We start from the raw sequence: 20,170 nt of genomic DNA, 5'->3' as shown, positions 1-20,170 counted from the left end.
TGATGAAAACTTCTTAAAAGTTCCAGTGTGAAGTAACAAAATCAACGACCTACAAATCTCTTTCAGTCCTTTGCATTTCACGCAAAATATTCTCTTCAGAAAAATGACCATTTCATAATATATATCCCTGTCTGTAGGCTAGGCATGTCTGAGTGGGTAAATGGATATAAAATTCAAAAGAGAAGAAAATGAAAATATTTTAAAAATAAAAATCTGAACCCTCTCCTTGAGGTGTATTGCAATATGGTTACCTACATATTCAGCACCTTGTAATAATCAAGTTACTGATTTGAGTCATGAAACATCCCCTGAAATGAAAGAACACGTCACAAGCTGACAGCAGAAGAAAAACGGACATCAACGAGGCAGGAGCTCAAATACATGAAATCCACTCCTTCTGAACTATTTAACACTCACTTCAAACAGCTAATTGTATGATTTAAAAAAGGAAGCAGCTCAGAGCTGGGAATACAGATATCTGTCCTCTGAGTGGCATGGCATTCCTAATGCATCTTTAATGCTGTTAGCAACATAGGACTTCACACTCAGGGGCCAATCAAATATTGCAAAGTCTCATTTCATAGATTACCTTGGATGTAGAAACTCTGGATTCTACTTTTCTTTTATCCCAAAACAAGGTTCACTGTAGACAGAAGTCTTTCAAGGCCTGAAGATCTTGTCAATATTGGATAGTACCATACCAAGTCAAGAAAGTCAAGAATATCCTAGATCAATGCACCAATAAAAAAGATCAGTTTCTTGAGTCTTCACTTTTGCCTCTTTATTGAGGATCCTGAGAATGTTAGTCAGGAAACAAATGAGGCAGGCAAGATGCTGCTTGCAAGTAAAAGAATTCTAGACTGATGAAATAATTTTAAATGAGCTTTAACCATGAGAGAAAACTAGAAATCAACAGCCCCAATTTTCTTTAAAAGGGCAGATGTTACCTTTTATATTGAGTTTAGGAATAAAACTATCCGCAACAAATGCGTGGTGATCAAGTTATAAGAAACCATTTCATGCTTAAGTATTTCAAATCATGATGCTATTAAGTGAATTTGTGTTTGAATTGTTTATATGTAATTTTACTGGATTTTGTGAAATTGTCCATAATGTTTATATACTCATTAAAAGGACAATAATCTGTGCTTATCTGCTTCTATATCTGAAATCACCCATCGTAATCATATACAAGCTTATTTACTGGAGAACTACAAGGTTATATTTTGTACCACAACATCTGTTCCTATTTAGTGTAGACTTGATAAAACCTTCTACTGTCTTAATGCAGTCTTGTATAGAGCAGTTGTATGTATAACACAAATTGTTCAGTACCCAACATGGTCAATCATTCCCATCAAAATCACCATAACTCTGGTAGCCACTGTTCCTTCTCTCATGGATACTGGACATCTTTTTCCATGTTGAGTCCTGATGGAAACTAGCACTGAAAGACCGGCCCAGACGCCCATGCTGCTTCTTGGAGATATTATCCTCGCTCTCAGATTTGGCTATTCCCTGGCCATGTGCTGGAGGTTGTGATTCTTGTCTAATGGTTCCAAATGGAAAGTTCCAAAGGCCAAATCTTTGCCAATGAAGTCTCTGGAATGCTATAATGCAATGCAAATTTCCCCCAACCTGAGAAGAAAAAAAAACGTTGGGTTAAGAAAGTAAAAGGAAATTAATTATACTAATAATGTGGGTTCCTATGAATTGCTTTATGTTTCCCCCTTCAAAACAGTACTTACCCTTTTCAGATATCATCAGATCACCTTATCCTGCATCTTTCTTGACCAGCTGACTTTACAAAAATATAACAATGCCCACAGGAGCCAAAACAATTCCCCCCTCCCCTGCCCATATGTCCCTCCACTGGTCACACACACCATTGCTTCCCCATCTGCCCAGCCCAAACACCAAGATCATTCCTCTTCCTATCTCCCATGTATTCTTGATGTTAGTAGGATTGTATCAGTGGAATGTTAACTCAATCCACAGAATCTGCCTTTCACTGAGAAGCTCCCCAAGCCACCTTGTTTGTACACACAGCTCTGCTTCATGGCCACAGTTCATTTGGCTCAGGAGTGAACACCTGAGCCAAGCTGGGCCAAAATGACGGAACTGAGCCTAGACAGGCCACTCTCAGCCTATCTAGACTGCTCATCTGAAAGGGAAACACAAGTTGAAGTTCTTGATCTTCAGGAAATAAATAATCAGACAGATAAGAACAACATATAACTAATTCCCAGAAGAATGAGACAGAGAAGCTACCTGGCCCCTGGTAATATTCTGCTATCTGGTACCAGCCCCTTATGAATCCAGGCTATCCTCCTTGCGTTTTCATTCTACAGATACCCCTGTGTCCTGAACGTAATCTTACACTCTTCTATCTAAGATAATCTGAACTGGATTTCTGTTATTTACAACCTAAGGAGTGCTGAGTAAAACAGTGCATTTTGGCTGCTTGGGAAATATCTTCAGATACAGTGGTGTTCTTACCTTCTTTGTTTTTCGATACTGCAGCCCCCTCTCTAAGTGTCGGATATCTAGATATTCTGGATTTTGAGTGTTGAGATCAGTAACAATATCTGCCCACCTATCGTGAAAAAGGAAGGATAAAGCACACTTTTCTTTAAGGACAAAATACCATTGTAATGGGTCTTTTCACATGAGCACTTTGCTAAAATATCACCATAACAATAATTCTCTTATATCAAGATGGTTCCACATCCTAAGCCTTAATTCTTTCTTTATGATAAGTCTGCTTAACCAACTACTGCCAAGATTCTCAGTTCAAACATGGCTACTTTTACTATGAAATATATATTTATTGACCTCTTAGATGACATCCTGCAAGCTAGAGTCAAAATAGTCCATATTTCCTTTTTAATTAGAGTCAAGTTTTCAAAAGATTTAAAATTTAACATGCATTTATTCACAGCCAACATGATTGACTCTATAGAAAACACAAAGCAATTACAAATTACTTTGGATTATAAAACTACTATTGGAATTATGAGTGAGTTTGATAAAGACACAATATTCAAGGCCTATATAGAAAAATAGATTGCATTTTTGTACACTACCAGAAACTAATTAAGAAGTGAAATTTTTTAAAGGAAGGTGCCAAGAGGTACAAACTTCCAGTTACAAGATAAATAAGTACTAGGGATGTAATGTACAACATGGTGACTATAGCAAACGCTGCTGTGTGACATTCAGGCAAGTTGTTAAGAGAGTAGATCCTAACAGTGCTCATCACAAGGAGAATCCTTTTGTTAACTAAACCTACTGCAGTCATCATTTCACAATATATGTAAATCAAACCATCATGCTGTATGCCACTAAATTATATACATGTGACAGTTATGTCTAATAAAACTGGAAAACAGACACATTTTAAAGGAAAAATTTTTTAAAAATCAATTTACAATACCATCAAAAAACAAACTTATGGTGCCTCTGTACAGCATGATGATTACAGTTAGTAATACTGTATGGTGCACTTGAAATTTGCTGAGTGAATAGATCTTAAGTATTCTCACCACATACATGCAGAAAAGGTAACTATATGAGCTTATGGATATGTTTGACATTTGATTGTGGCAACTATTTCACAAAATTTAAATCAAATCAGTGCACTCTAGGGGTGCCTGGGTGGCTCAGTCGGTTAAGCATCTGACTTCGGCTCAGGTCATGATCTCTTGTGAGTTTGAGCCTCATGTTGAGCTCTGTGCTGACAGCTCAGACCCTGGAGCCTGCTTCAGATTCTTTGTCTCCCTCTCTCTGCCCCTCCACCACCCACATTCTGTCTCTGTCTCAAAAATAAGTAAAAACATTTAAAAAAATTTTTTAAATCAGCACACTGTACACTTTAAATATATACAATTGTATTTGTACATTATAACTCAATAAAGCTGGGAAAATAAAATAATTTAATTAATAAAACAGTAACAATATCAAATATTGGTGAAGATATGAAGAACAGCTAGACTCCATATGTTGCTGGTAGGAGTGTAAAATGGCACAACCCCACTGGAGAACTTTCTCCCAGCTTCTTAAATTCACATCTATCCTATAATCAGCAACACCACCCCCCCAAGCATCTGTCCAAGAGGAAGAAAATATATAAACAGCTTCTCGAAAAACTTGCACAAGAAAATGTGGCATATCCATACAGCAGAAAATTATTTGGCCATATCAAGGAATGAAGTTCTGGTCCATGCTACAACACAGATGAACACTGAAAACATTCTAAGGGAAAAAGAAAGATACGAAAGCCCACACATTGTGTGATTCCATTTATATGAAATGTCCATGTTGGGCAAATGCACAGAGATAGAAAGTAGATCAGTGCTGACAGAAAGTGAGGGGAGGGGGTTGGGGAATGACTGCTAATGGGGATGAGGGTTTTAGTTCCTGGAATTAGATCATGGTGATTGATGCTCAACTCCAAATATACTAAAATCCACTGAATTGTACATTTTTAAAAGGGTGGGCTTTATGGTGTGTGAATTTTATTTCAGTGAAGCTGTTACTTAGAAATCTTCTAAAGACATAAACATTAGTGTTCCTAATAGCTTTACCCACACGAGACCAAAGTCAAAATAATCCAAATGGTCATCAACAGAAAAATGGATAAAAAGTTGTGGTACACTTATACTACTTAAATACCACTCAGCAAAAAAAAAAAAAAAATCATGATATGCATGACAAAGTAGATGAATCTCACAAGTTTACTTAAATGATAAAAACAAGGTAACTCCATTTACATGGAGTTCAAGAGCAGGCCAAGCAACCTCTCATGACACAGCAGAGGTTTGTCTATAGGGACTGATAGGAAAGAAGAATGAGGGTACTTTCAGTGCAATGAAAATGTTCCATATCTTGACTGGGGTGATGATTAGACAGGTATATTCATTTAACAAAATCCACCTAATTATACAATTAAAATTTGTACATTTCACTAAATGTAAATCTTACCTAAATTAAAGAGAATAATGGAAGTTAACATACTTTTTACAGTGAATAGCAGGATGTTTTCTACTTGATTCTCCAATTAAGATCCAATATTCTACTTCTTGTGGTGAGAGGGGACCCCTGCTAAATATAAAACAAATTAAGAGAAGGCTTAATAAAGGCCATTCACTCCTTTGAAAATATTACTTCTACTTTGTTAATAAAAAGTATACTAAAGCTTATTAAAAGATGACACTCATTTTGCTAGAATAAATCATCAGAGTTTAGGCTTGAACAAAATTCGTAAGGCCATTAAAGAGAAAGCATAAATGAAACTTAGGTCTTGATCCCTATTATAAAATCTAGGGCTAAAAAAAAGAAATGAAATATACCACCTCTTTGCATCTAAAAAGAAGAGAAAAATCCTAGCATCCTACAAGCATTCTTCAGCTACTCCTCTCCTTTCACTGTTTATTTAGAAATTTTCAAAAGGTATCCTAAAAATGAAACCCCAAAGTCAGATGCCCAAATCCTACTCCTGGAAATTCAGGTAGATCTGGAGGGATTTGCACAGTTGTAAAAACATCTCAGTGGTGCTTAGCTATAGGCAGAGGTGTGGAACTCTCCCCTAATGGGTACAAAGTCGGACTACATACTTTTTCATGGTTTGTATTTGATACACGTCTGGACTAAGGTGAGGTCTCAGGATGAAACAATAGAAGAAAGAATACACCTCACCTCCAGAGGGAGGATTCGGAGAGATCACATACTTTCTTGCTCCTCATTCACAAAACTATAATGTCCAGCTTCCTGGGTCTCCGAGATCTCAAGATACTGCCCCAGGGTCCCCCAACCCTACCGTGCCTTGAGGGGGACTCATGCCCGCATGGCCTCCAACCTCAAAGAACCCATCTTATCCCCAGATGAGGAAGCCATGTTCTCCCCACCTGACCTTCAGCCTTCACTGAAAGAGCAGTGCTGCCCTTTCCTCCTTCTCAATTACCGATGCCACCCACCCAGGACAACAGTGATAAATTCCACAGTTTTCACTAGGAGAAAAGAAGATGCTTCTTAATGTGCTCTGTTGGGACAACTTTTTGACACAAGATCCCCTAATTCATTTTCTGTGTGAACAGTAGATGAAAACACAGTGATAAAATATGTGAAGTCCTTTGCAATCATTTTGTAATAAAGGTAAAAGTGATTTTTCAAATGTCTTTCATTGCACGAGTCTGAACAACAGCATCTAAGTGGACAATGTAAAAGCCCAGTTAACCAAATGCAATCCTGCAAAAGAACGAGCTAAAAGATTTAAAGCACCGTCTAACTCGATGCAAATGAAAGCAAATAATCAAGGCTTCCAATTTCTGAGTGGCTAAATATTTCCTAAATGCTTTCTTTTTTGGTGAGTTACCCACATAAAATATGGAAATGCTTATCTCAGTGAGTTACCTACGTAAAATATGGAAATCCTTACCTGAATGCTTTATTAGCTTTCACAGGGGTTGCTTCAAAGCCAATTGGACAAAAATAATGATTTTGGCAATGATAGATATAAGCCAGCGATTCATCTTTCAATCCATGAGTTAACTTCGACAAGGCCCCTGAAGCTACACAAAACAAAAGCAAACAAACTGAGGGACCGCAAAGCACTGTGGACGCTTTACGTAAAGGACTAGTTAAGGACTGAAGGGAAGACATTGCTTGGAAGACACTGACATTGCTGGGGGGAAAGGAAAAGCTATTCTAGATACACAAAAATATGAATAAGTTTACTTTCAGTTTTACCCTTTTGACTGAAATTCAGATAAACTGAATAGCAAACTTAAGACCTGAAATATATCCTTGCTTACCAAAACCTTCCAATAACACCTACTTGTCTACAAAATTTAATCACCATAAAGCCTAACACTGAGCGTATACGACAACGGTCTCAGCTTTTCTGGTTGCACACATCTGTCACTGGAGATTTCTGAATCAACATGCCCTATGAGAAGCATTTTTGTTTATAGATTATATATACTATGGTACTAATAGGACTTTACAGAAGGCAAACAAAAGATAGGAATTCTTAAATTAAAATACCAACATCCTAGGGGCGCTTGGGTGGCTCAGTCAGTTAAGTGTCCAACTTCAGCTCAGGTCATGATCTCACAGTTCATGGATTGTGCAGTTCATGCAGCCAGCTCAGAGCCTGGAGCCTGCTTCAGATGCTGTGTCTCCCTCTCTCTCTGCCCCTCCCTTGCTCACACTCTGTCTCTCTCTCGAAGATGAACAAACATTTAAAAAAATTTTTTTTAAATACTGACATTCAATTATGTTCTCTTTCCATAGTGATCATCTCACACAGCCCCAGTAGTATGTACATCCCTAGTTTGAAGAGCACTGAGGTCGATGGGTAGATATAAACTCCAGGTAGTACATAGAATAAAGTGCAGACTTTCTCTACTAATACACACTTTAGTCTTTCTACAAAAGTTACCCAGACTGGAGGGACAGCTTTCTCAAGCTACGTAATGAGATAAGAACATCTCTCAGACAGACGGGTCATACCACAGAATCCTCCTTTTATATTTCCCACAGCTGTATTAGTTGTGAAGTCATTTCAAAAGTAGTACCATAAGCAATAAGTTTTTACCAGCAGTCAATATTTAAAGCCATTAACTGAGGTCTCACTAACATGCGTCTCCTGGAAGAAACTGAATTATTCATGAACAAATAGCCCATTAAAACTGGAAATCCTAAAAATAGGTGAAGTAGATGACAGCTTGCAATTTGTGGTTTCTCCAATTGACTTTCTGGCCACTGAAACGGCTGAGGACGACTAAGAAGAGCAGGTCAATGGCTGTAGCACAGCTAAGAAGGCAGGACCCCACCCACCCCTGCAGACACACACAGTTTGTGGGCTCCATGGAGACAATAACATTTCTGGCTTAAATTCTTTCTCCAAGGCTTCACGCAGGTCTTCCCCATACATTTTACTTCGCAGCCAGAAGCACCAGAACCTACCCGCGTGGCAAGGTGATCTTTCCCACTAAAATCTCTATTTCATAATGACAAATGATAAATCCTTCTGCAGCTTTCGGTTGACCTCCCCTGACAGTTTAAACACTGATACCCAAGGGCAGCTCTAAGTGAAGAACCATCAGAAGTAGAATTCAGAAGAGGGTCAATATGTCACTTCCTTCATTACAGAAAGGTTCCAGGATACTGAGCAAAACATAAACGTATGCATTTAGATTCCTAACAAATTCAATAATTACACAAGACGGTGATGCACAAATTGGTTTAGGAAAAAAGAAACTTTAAAACTTTCTTAAAATTGTGAAAATGTCCAATAAAAAATTTTCCCAAATAGCTAAAACTTTTCATCAAAAGAATTTTTATTTCAGCTTCTTTATGGCTATCTTTAAGTATTTCACATGTCAAATGTAACACAAAACACTTGACTTCGTTAGCGTGACTGTGAAGAGTAAATGACTCTAATTTCCTTGAATACATTCAGGATTTCAGGAGCAAATGAGATAGCTAAGAAAATGTGCTCTCATTGACCTTCACATCTTTTTGTCCGCTGTAAACACTCTTTGACCATGTCCTCTTTTTCTAGAAGACATGGGGTGATTTTTCTTCTATAGCGTAATGATTATGGGTTTAGTGCTAGTCAGGGATGTTCAGCTCCTTACTGCAAAGTTCTGATTGATTTAGATCTGGGATTAGCAAGCTTTTTCTTAAAGGGTCAGAGAGTACATATTTGAGGCGTGTGTGTCATGAGCACTACTCATACTACTCAACTCTGCCATGTAGCATGAAAACAGCCATAGGCAATGTGTAAGCAAATGGATATAGCTGTGTTCCCATCAAACTTTATTTACAAAAAGTTTAATGACCTCTAATTTAGATCAATAATATTCAAACTTTTTTTCACATGGAACTCTGGTGCAAGGAATGTTGAGATGGCACAGCAGTGCATAAAAAAGGTAAAAGCAGGGGCGCCTGGGTGGCTTAGTCGGTTAAGCGTCCGACTTTCGCTTAGGTCATGATCTCACGGTTCGTGGGTTCGAGCCCCGCGTCGGGCTCTGTGCTGACTGCCAGCTCAGAGCCTGGAGCCTGTTTCAGCCTGTGACTCCCTCTCTCTCTGACCCTCCCCTGCTCACGCTGTCTCTCTCTCTCCTAGAAATAAATAAAACATTAAAAAAATTAAAAAAAAAAAAGGTAAAAGCAAACTTACTGTGGCTAAAAAGGTGGTAGCGAATCTAGATACCGAGTCCTCTCCCCATTCTGCACCAAGTCACCACCATGGACTTCCCATGGCTCAACTGAGCACAATCTGAAAATCCATTGTATTTCCTATCAATGGAAAACCCAGCTCTTGATAAAGAGGCTGGATAATGCCTCTTTAGAAAGACTACAGCAATAGTTCTCAAGCTTGACACACAGGGTTTGTTAAACAACTGATGGCTGGTACCCAACCCCAAGGGGTTCTGAGCCAGTAGGTTTAGAGTGGGGACCAAGAATTAGTACGTCTAACATACTGGGCAGGTGATGCTGATGTTGGCCCAAGGATCACATTTTGAGAACTGGTCTAGAGTTAAAATTTCATTTAATTCAATTCAGCAAGCAATCTATGAGCACCTACTAACTATACCAGGAACTGCAGCAAACAAAAGGCAAGTGATACACAGTATCTGAAGCTGCCCTCATGGGGAAGATAAAACAAATAACCTTAGGGGCGCCTGGGTGGCTCAGTCCGTTAAGCATCCGACTTTGGCTCAGGTCATGATCTCACGGTTCGTGGGTTCAAGCCCCACGTTGGGCTCTGTGCTGACAGCTCAGAGCCTGGAGCCTGCTTCAGATTCTGTGTCTTCCTCTCTCTCTGACCCTCCCCTTCTCTCTCTCTCTCTGTCTCTCTGTCTCTGTCTCTGTCTCTCTCTCTCTCAGAAATAATTTTTTTTAAAAAGTAACCTTAATAGAGAGTGGGATAAGACAGTGCCACAGAAAAGGGATATATTTCAAAGAAGGAAAACCACATCAGGTTTGAAGAATGAAGAAGCGTGGCATTCAAGGCAGAACTTCATAAAAGTGGTGGGATTTCAACAATCCAGACAGAGGAACGAGCATGAGGAAAAACCAAAGTCGTTACAGGGGAGGGATGTAATCAGGGAACAGCAAGTAGTCTACTTTAGAACATAGGGTGTGATCGCATAGCAAGGCCTACCGTATGACACCCCCAGAATTTCAGGAAAAGGTCAGGAAAGTGTCACCCTCTGAAATAAAAGACAGTAAATGCAGGATTTACTACACTGAAGTAGTCATCCAAGGATGTAACTTCTAGTCGGGAGAAGACCTATCAGTGTGTTACTGATGAAAACGAAATTCAGAACAAGGTTCAGCCTACACCAGGGAATTTCTTAAAAAATCTGAAACGTAAGTGACAAAGCAATTCCTTCCAAATGTAGGACAACGATCTGTATGGCACAGGGAAGAAGAAAAGAACAAGGACAATCAGCGGCCAGATGAACGGTGAGGANGCTGTCTCTCTCTCTCTCTCCTAGAAATAAATAAAACATTAAAAAAAAAATTAAACATTCTGGTGTTTTTTGAGTTTCTTTAGTGTGCATTTGTTCTATACAGGCTGATTGACCATCTATAGGAAAACTATAGAGAAGTCTAGAAGAATTCACAGAATGTATTTTACACCTTCAAAGTCAAGAACCAGGGGGGCGCCTGGGTGGCTCAGTCAGTTAAGCATCCGGCTTCAGCTCAGGTCCTGATCTCACAGCTATGTATGTGGGTTCAAGTCCTGCATCCAGCTCTGTGCTGACAGCTCAAAGCCTGGAGCCTGCTTGGGATTCTGTGTCTCCCTCTCTCTCTGTCCCTCCCCCACTCTCATTTGGTCTCTCTTTCAAAAATAATTTTTTTTAAATAATAAAAAAATAAATACAACTAGTTCATGTGGAACAGCAGTGAAAGGCCAATCTGCATTGGCTTTGAATGATGCTAACAATTTTATGCTTTAAGCAAGGACTAAAGAGCTCCTAAAAGAGAAGGATCTCTTAGCACTAATCATTGAAAAGATCTACCTGCTACGGTGTCTAATAAGAATTGGAGAACCAGTGGATAAGAACAGAATATTAATGCATCATCCACCCGAGATGTGCTAAGATTGTACGGTGAGCTCATAGCAGTGGCCATGGTGAGAGTATGTGTGAGTTACACTGGGATAGGGCAGAGGTGGCTATTCTCTGCTAACCAAAATTAATGAGTTATGATACATACCAGAACAAGATGACATACATGAACATTAGCATAACTGTTAAGCTAGCTGATTTAAAAAAATTAATTGAGGGGTGCCTGGATGGCTCAGTTGATTAAGTGTCCGACTCTTGATTTGGGCTCAGGTCATGATCTCATGGTTCATAGTTCAAGCCCCATACCAGGCTCTGCACTGATAGTCCAGAGCCTGCTTGTGATTCTCAGTCTCTTTCTCTCTGCCCCTCCCCACTACATGCGCTCTCTCTCTCTCTCTCTCTCTCTCTCTGTCTCAAAGTAAATAAACTTAAAAAATAAGATTAATTGTGAAGTGCCTGAGTGGCTCAGTCTGTTAAGTATCAACTTCGGCTCAGGTCATGATCTCACTGTTCATGGGTTCGAGCCCCGTGTCGGGTTCTGTGCTGACAGCACTGAGCCTGGAGCCTGCTTCAGACTGTGTCTCCTTCTCTCTCAGTCCTTCTCACACTCACAATCTCTCTCTTTCTCTCTCTCTCTCTCTCTCTCAAAAAATAAATAAATAAATAGGGATTCCTTGGATGGCTCAAATCAGTTGAGCGTCAGACTTCAGCTCAGGTCATGATCTCACGGTTCGTGGGTTCGAGCCCCATGTTGGGCTCTGTGCTGACAGCTAGCTCAGAGCCTGGAGCCTGTCTTTGGATTCTGTGTCTTCCTCTCTCTCTGCCTCTCCCCTGCTCATGCTGTCTCTAGCTCTCTCTCAAAAATAAATAAAACATTAAAATAAATAAACATTTAAAAAATAAGATTAATAGAAACTTGCCTGGCATCAATGTTGGTATCTAAGTGAATCAAGAGGTTTTAGGTATCTGAATAATAATAATAGTAATATAATGGTAAAACTGAAGCACTAGTTTGGACTAGTTGTTGACAACTTACTGTACAGACTTTCATTATGCGTAATTTCATCTCTGAAAAAAAATACTTCTCCTCATATCAACAGTTAAATCTGCTAATTGTATCAAAATCCCTGTATTTTGTTTTTCTTCCATGAGTTAGCTCAGTTTCCATTGACTGAGGGACCACTGGAGACGAGCATGTCAACAAGCACTGGGAAGTTACGAAGTCAGTCGAAGAAGCCTCGTACCCAGGAAAACAGGCCTAACAGTCCTTAAAGGATAATGTAAACAAAAAGGGAAAATATATTTCATAGTATTTTTCAAGTGAACAGCAACAGGTGACAATGGTTTTCACTACTCAGCATCGCAGAGACAACGAGAAAAGCCAATTTCTGAACTCTTTCTTTCACAAAGGGGGAGAACAGAGAGATCTTTCGCTTGACACAGGTACCCTCTCTCCCTCTGAATACAATCAGAAGGTCCAGGGCAGCAGGTGTGAGATCACAAGGCACCATATACTGACTCAAAGGGCCACTGAAGGCAATCTTCATGGTCAAGGAGCTGGACAGATATGTTAAAAAGATGAAACATAAGGCTGCATGTGCCAAATGCCAAAAGACAAATGCAAATAATCAGTCCTGTAGGAATTAAGAAGTGGCACCTTCAGTGGCAGAGAAAGTTTCAGCAATAGAGCAGGGTTTGTTCAGGATAACTGATCATTGAGGAAGAGCAGAAAATGTCAAGGTGGGAAGCAGACCAATCACCCTTCAGAAAACACACACAGAAAAATGCCGGGAGCCGCACCGGCCTCTTTGGATGGCAGTCACAGGAAGGAAATGGTAATGTTTGCACAGCTTCTGCCATGAGAAATGAAGACTAGTATCTCCTTCTGCTACTACTGGCTCATGCTGGAAATGAGCCTGCTGGTATTGACCAGGCCTCACAATATTCCATATCAGACCCATATTCTGAATACAGATACCTCATAAGGAAAAGCATATTCCTGCCTTTACAAAAGAGACTTTAGATGAAAGCTCTATGGGCAATTGTCAAAAGGCTCTTCCTATGGGCCTTGCAGATCCAAGACTTAAGGGGTTAAGAACACAAGAGTTACAATTGAGCCTGGCCCTGAGACAAAGAGCCTATTTCAGGGCAGAACATAAGTTACTACATATATCTTTGCTAATTGGTGAAGCATAGCAGTCCCTTCCTCAAGGCCTACATTCCACAAACACCCTCCCTGACACTGGCAGCTGGGATGAGGCTAGATAAGAGTAGCTAAAACATAAACCCAGGTGCAAAGACGGACACATTTAGGGCCCCCATGTTAGTTTCCACAAATAAACCATTTCAGAAACATTTATCTTCTTGAGGGCCAGACAGAATAAATCCTAGCTTATCTGTATACAATTTAACTTGTATGTTATGCTGTTTTTCACTATGAACATTCTGTTAATTGATATCACAAAAGGCCTCCCATTGTAAGAAATTCCTTTCTATGACTTCATCTTGTTGCTGAACCTTAAAATAAAGATACCAAAACCGACAGGACAGAGATGCCTGCCTGGTGATCAGAAAGAATCTCGGGGCTCTCTCATTCTCTTTCGCCGACACCGTCCATCCTTCAGGGACCCCTGGACCTGTCGGAGCCGGCGCGGCCTCCGACAGAAAAAGAAATAGTCAGGTGGCACCTGGGTGGCTCAGTCAATTGAGCACCTGACTCTTGATTCAGCTCAGGTCATGATCTCACAGTGTGTGAGATCAAATCCCTCGATGTTTGCATGGATCCTGCTTAGGATCCTCTCTCTCTACCTTTCTCTCTGCCCCCCCGCAACTCCCTCTCAAAATAAATAAATAAATTTTCTTTTAAAAGAAAAAGAGAGGCGTCTGGGTGGTTCAGTCAGTTAAGCGTTGACTCTTGATATCGGCTCAGGTCATGATCTCGAGTTCATAGGATCANCACAGAGCCCGACGCGGGGCTCGAACCCACGAACCGCGAGATCATGACCCAAGCGAAAGTCGGACGCTTAACCGACTAAGCCACCCAGGCGCCCCATCCCCCCTCCCTTTCTTGCCCTCTCTCTCTCTCCCTCCCTCCCTCTCTCTCTATGAATAATAAATATTTAAAAAATTATAAAAATTTGGAAAAGAAAAAGAAGAAATAGGCGTCAAGTATTGTGATAGGAAACATGAAAATAAAAATGAAACTGTAATATATATTTTTAAAATTGATTTGAAGAAATGGCAGCAATTCTACTCCCCATGCCAAGAAAAGGGGGTTGGGGCAGGAGAATGGGTTACAGTTTATAACACTCCTCAGTGAAAAAGACTTAGTGTATATTGGAGGAAGTTTAAACATACAGGTAAAAACGTCCATAGAACCCAGTGCCATACAGCCTAGATTATTAAGGGCCCTGGCTAATCTACACATCAAATCATTAAATTAAAAATGTCATTGGGCCACCTGGGTGGCTCAGTTGGTTGGGTGGCCAACTTCAGCTCAGGCCATGATCTCACAGTTCGTGGGTTTGAGCCCCACGCCGGGCTCTGCGCTGAAAGCTTGGAGCCTGGAGCCTGCTTTGGACTCTGTGTCTCCCTCTTTCTCTGCCCCTCCCCCACTTGTACTCTGTCTCTCTCAAAAATAAAACAAAAAAATGTTTAAAAAAATTTTTTTTAAGTCATTAAGGACCCAGGAAGTACTAGGCTATTAGGAAATAAATAAAATACAAACCCTCAAAAGATCTGCAAATGAGTTTCTAATAAAAGTATGGCATAAAATCTTAAGGTGGGACAGGACGTTTAGACAAAAATTGTTGAAAATTCCAAAAGAGTGGTTCCTAAACCAACTGTCTCCAGGGCTCTCTTAGTATTTTCTTATGTTTCATTGATAAATAATGACATTTTCTTACTTTGGGAATTTGATTAAATTTACATTACTGACATTTCTGTAATACTCAGATTTTCTTGATATCGTATTCTTTCTGATACCACATTTTCTCTCATATTATAACTCCTCTGAGTCTTCATGATTCCCATGATTTCCTTTAATTTTATTGACCCTTCTATGCATAGGTCCTGCCTCTCTATCTAGATGCTTGCTGATACAACAACAATCCATGAGCTTCTCTGATGAAATCCTCTTCTGATTTGCAGACAGTAAGAAAAGCAAGAAAAGAAACCCAAGTATCAGGCTGGTGTCTCTCGTAATGCAGTCTGGGGACCTCACCCTGAGAACTGTGTTGCAGTATTTTTCCATAGTCTCAGACACATACGTGTGACATCCTCTCCATCGATTATTCCCTTATTTATAGAAAAGGTCTGCCCATCGCTGCTCTAGGTTAATGATTCACAATGTGGACACATCCAAGTGGTTACACACGATCTCTTGGGCACAGAAACAAAATATTAGAACATTCACTTCTGTTTGTCATACTTTAAAAAATCAAGCTCTACTCATATTAATTCTATGGATTGAGCACACATGTCAGAAAAGGTCACATGTCACACGTGTGCAGTCCCCAGAGAAGATCAGAGTCCCACGGCGGAGCACTAATTACTGTTTAATGAGTAGGATCATTATTATGCTTCGTAATAACCAGAGAATGATTAAATCTTTGGGTCCAGAAAAGGATTCTACTTATTTTGTGAAAATAAAAGTAAAGGTCTTAGAAAGGGCCAAATTATCCATTTTCTTTCACAAAAAGTCAAGTGTCCCAAACCCACTTATTTGATGACAATGACATTCCAGTAACACCGATGCCAATTAGAGTCATCCTAACAGATACTTTTATTTTAACATTTATTTTTTGGGGCACCTTGGGTGGCTCAGTTGGTTAAGCATCCAACTCTTGATTTGGATCACCAGGGTTACCAAAGGTGCTCCTTACTTGTCCATGCTGATTTAAAAAATAAAAAACAAATAAAAATTAAAATTAAAAAAAACAACCACCAAAGACCTTAAAACCTCAAAATTGTATAAAACATTCAATATTAAGGCAGGAATAATTAATATACTAAATGAAAGTCAAGTCAGGGGCACCTGGGTGGCTCGGTCACTTAAGCGCCTGGCTTTGGCTCAGGTCTTGATCTCACAGTTCGTGAGCTCGAGCCTCGCATCGGGCTCTCTGCTATCAGGACAGAGCCTGCCTTGAATCCTCTGTCTCCTTCTCGCTCCGTGCCCCTCTCCCATTCGTGCTCTCTCTTTCTGTCTCTCAAAAATAATTTTTTTTCAAGTTGAAGGTCAAGCCAATAATCTGAATAATAGTTTATGGAAAACTAAATATCCATAACCAGTACTACTGCTAGTAAAACAGTGCTTGGTGTAGTTACTGTATGCGTGTCTATGAATAAATCTGGGTTTAAGAAACAGATGTTGATCAGAATACATAAATTAATCACAGAAATAAGATAATATCCATGGTATATTGTTGTCCAAAGAATTCTGTGTTTAGGACTGCTTCATACAACAGAACATACATAATTGTGAAAATAAACCCAAATACGTAAAATATAAAGTTTTTAGCTGACTGAGCCACCCAGGCGCCCCCTACATAAAATATAAAGTTTTTAAACTGATACATCATTTTATCTTCCCTGGGATACGTATACCCTAAAGCACCCTGCCAATGACATAACAAAAACACTGGTTAAAACATTAAAAAGATTTGTTAAAATACATAACTGAAGAACTTCCAGAGATTAAAAAAGAGATAAAAGTAGAGATCTTAGGAGGGTTTTTGTCCTGAGGGTTTCTGCTAAGCCCCATAAAATTTAAGGTACTACTTCGATGGCTGTAGGAAGGATGCAGGAAGTAAGCCTGGGGTTGCCCAGGATGGAGAGGGAAGGAAACCAGAATATGTCGCCCAAAATATGCCTCTTTGACATAAAACCGGTTTTGAGCTAAAGGCAATTAAGAAGCCGCAAATGCAGGAAAAGCTCTCTCTATCCTGCTCCTGCCAACCTAAAGGCAGGGTGTACATTCTTCTTTTACTGGAGACAGACCCCTAGCCCAGAGATGGCTCCAGAGGGATCTATCTGCAAACAAACCTGACTCCATCAGTTCCTTCCCATGTAGGCAACCTTCGGTCTGCCGCCCTGGGCACCGAAAATGCCTTTCCCTTGTCTAAGTCACTTCTCTCCAAATGTATTCTTCTTTGTGGCAGAGGGTAAGCGAGCTGTCCTAGGCCACCACGCTGCGTTACTTTTCAGTGAGGTTTCTCCCACCTCAAGTTGTGCTGTACACGTTAATAAACTGGCTTTCTCTTGCTAATCTGTCAAATATAACTAGCATAAAACTGAAACAATCCTTAAAATCAATTACTCTCTGTGATAGCCAAGACCATTCTAAATGGAACTTTGTCCCTTTCAAAGTCCGTTGTCCTGTTATTAGCTGGTATTATGTAGGCCTAACATCAAATAGTCTACGATCCTGGCATTCCTTTTTAGGAAGAGGAGCTACAAATTCCATGTTTCTTCCTGAGAGAGTTTTACCAGCATGCACGCACACGTGAGCTCACACACACACACACACACACACACACACACACACACCACAGGCCCAAACAATACAAATAATGTGTTGAAGTAGTGTTTAGGACATATTTTAAAATTCTAAAAGTTCCACATGCAAAGATGAGGAGAACTAAAATTATTCACCGGAAAATGGAAAAACACCCTACAGAAATCTATTATAGTTTCCCCCTTGGATAAAAACATAAAAGTAAAGACTGTGTTTGGGTTTACATAATGCCCCATTAATCAAATCAGCCAATTTTTGTGATGGATCCTATAGTATTTGTGCATGTGCGCATGTGTATTTGTAAAAATCTTTCATTTTTACCTACTGTTTACCTACCAGTTTCTCCAGCTGTTTTATTCTTCCCATGAGGCTTATATAGCACATACGAGCATCCTTTTACATGAAAGTGGTCATTAATTTGTCTAAACCACCTGCAAACGAGAAGAAAATGTGCTCATAGCAATAATTCCACAGCACAGATAACGTCAGTGCCGTTCCAGAGAAATTCAGGCAGCACCCAAGTTTAGCGTATCTACTAGAAGCTGGGGCCCAGCAGCTGGAAACATGGTTTACAACCCACATCTACAGCACTGTTATTTTACAGAACTAGAAAGATGGTACTGTCCGTAAGTGAGGACTTCGTACCTCATAAGTGTCGTATTCCCAGTGAAAGGGCCGAACCTAATATCTTCAAATGGAGGTTGAAAGCCCAAAATATGTAAAGCCTCTTCTTGGGTAATAGGTGGAAGTCTGCAAAAAAAACAGTGCCTTTCACTTTACAGTTCCAATCACATGCAAATAATAATCTACCTCAATGTTCAGATGTCCATCTGATTTGTTTTCTGTTTTGTTGTTGTTGTTTTTTTCTTCTCTTTTCTTTTTAATTTACATCCTAGTTAGCATATACTATGACTATAATTTTTTTTATTTTTTTAACATTTATTTATTTTTGAGAGACAGAGTGTGAGCAGGGGAGGAACAGAGAGAGAGGGAGTCACAGAATCAGAAGCAGGCTCCAGGCTCTGAGCTGTCAGCACAGAGCCCGACGCGGGGCTCGAACTCACGAACCATGAGATCATGACCTAAGCTGAAGTTGGCCGCTTAACTGACTGAGCCACCCAGGCGCCCCTAGTGTGACTATAATTTATAATTTAATGATTTCAGGAGTAGATTACAGTGACTCATCCCCTATGTATAACACCTAGTGCTCATCCCAAGAAGTGTCTTGCATCTCATTTATAAACAATTTTAGTAATGTAGTTGACATTTGAACAACATGGATCTGAACTGTGCAAGTCCACTTTCATGCAGATTTTTTTATAAATACAGTGCAGTACTATAAATGTATTTTCTCTTTCTTAATGAATTTCTTGGTGACATTTTTGTTCTCTAGCTTGCTTTATTGTAAGAATATAGTATATAATACATACTGCATGTGTTCATCTACTGTTTATTGGTAAGGTCTCTGGTCAACAGTAGGCTATTGGTAGTTAAGTTTTGGGGGAGTCAAAAAGAATATGTGGATTTTAGACTGCCCTAACCCCTGCATTGTTTAAGCATCAACTGTACATTTAAATTTTATTTTGTCACAATAAGGCACACTTATTATTTTCAGCTAAAGGCTTATAAAAACTATAGCAATTTTTTTCTCGATTTTTGAAAAATCTCTTTTTAAAAATGTTCAATTACAGGGGTGCCTGGGTAGCTCAGTTGGTTGAGTGTCCCGACTCTTGATTTTGGCTCAGGTCATGATCTTAGGGTCGTCGGATTGAGCCCTGCGTGGTACTTGCTTAAGATTCTCTCTCTCTCAATCTCTCTCTCTCTCTCTCTCTCCTCTAAAAATAATAAAAATAAAAGAAATAAAAATTAAAGAGAAATCTTCAGTTACAGAAAAAGCAACACCAAATAACTTGTGAATTTGGGGTTTCGGGATACCAATAAATTAACACACTTACTTTCCAGCTCCCATTGTGCTATATAAGAAATTCCAACAAGAAATTAATGAGGAGATGCCACAAGAAGTCTTATATTGTGGTCGGCTTATGCAGTACCTAAGAAAACAAAAGATTGTCTTCCTCACTTGAATGAATACAAAATATGCATATAGAAAGATAACACTCATGGCAACTAAATGTGTTAATGTAACGAACACTTCTCTCATTAAAGCCAAAGTAAAATCTTTATTCACTTAAAACATTTTCATATTTATTAAATATATCATAAAATACATAGCAACAATAAATCATATAGTTTAATAAAACTAGCTAAGCTCAACTAACCACAAGTTAAAGCAGATGTTATCCAAACCAACAGAAAAAAATAATGATATATAAATGCAGACACCAACTAATAAATTTCAGGGTAAGCTCATAGCTGAGCTGCAAAAATAATTATTTGCAACTTCAAAAATACTGGGGAAACAAAACAAAACATTGTCCCCGTGTATCAACTTTCCAGAGATTCTTCAACTCAGACTAAAAAACATCCATTTATCACCCACTGTATCCAACTAAAACCCTTGGGTTTTACCAGAAGATTAATTTTATTTTTATTTATTTATTTATTTTTA

The 20,170-nt window shown here is 39.3% G+C and overlaps 1 protein-coding gene across 3 annotated transcripts in view; it reads right to left on the bottom strand.

Annotated features, from left to right (window-relative positions):
* The window catches only part of BIVM (basic, immunoglobulin-like variable motif containing), a 44,885-nt gene continuing 24,715 nt past the window's right edge, over positions 1 to 20,170 (bottom strand). For 2 of the 3 annotated variants that reach the window (XM_077753899.1, XM_077753900.1), the window contains exons 4-10: positions 19,557 to 19,652; positions 18,247 to 18,351; positions 17,938 to 18,032; positions 6,437 to 6,569; positions 5,017 to 5,103; positions 2,500 to 2,596; positions 1 to 1,638 (exon numbers count right to left, since the gene is read on the bottom strand). In XM_077753899.1, coding sequence (XP_077610025.1) covers positions 1,345 to 1,638; positions 2,500 to 2,596; positions 5,017 to 5,103; positions 6,437 to 6,569; positions 17,938 to 18,032; positions 18,247 to 18,351; positions 19,557 to 19,652 — 907 coding nt within the window. In that variant the 3' untranslated portion in view covers positions 1 to 1,344. The remainder of the gene's footprint in view (positions 1,639 to 2,499; positions 2,597 to 5,016; positions 5,104 to 6,436; positions 6,570 to 17,937; positions 18,033 to 18,246; positions 18,352 to 19,556; positions 19,653 to 20,170) is intronic. The other variant, XM_077753901.1, reaches the window with a different exon arrangement.

This window comes from Crocuta crocuta, unplaced genomic scaffold (genome assembly GCF_008692635.1).
Source record: "Crocuta crocuta isolate KB4526 unplaced genomic scaffold, BGI_CrCroc_1.0 scaffold31, whole genome shotgun sequence".
NCBI lineage: Eukaryota > Metazoa > Chordata > Mammalia > Carnivora > Hyaenidae > Crocuta > Crocuta crocuta.
Note: the sequence above shows the minus strand (reverse complement) of the source record. Positions and strands in the feature narration are given on the sequence as shown.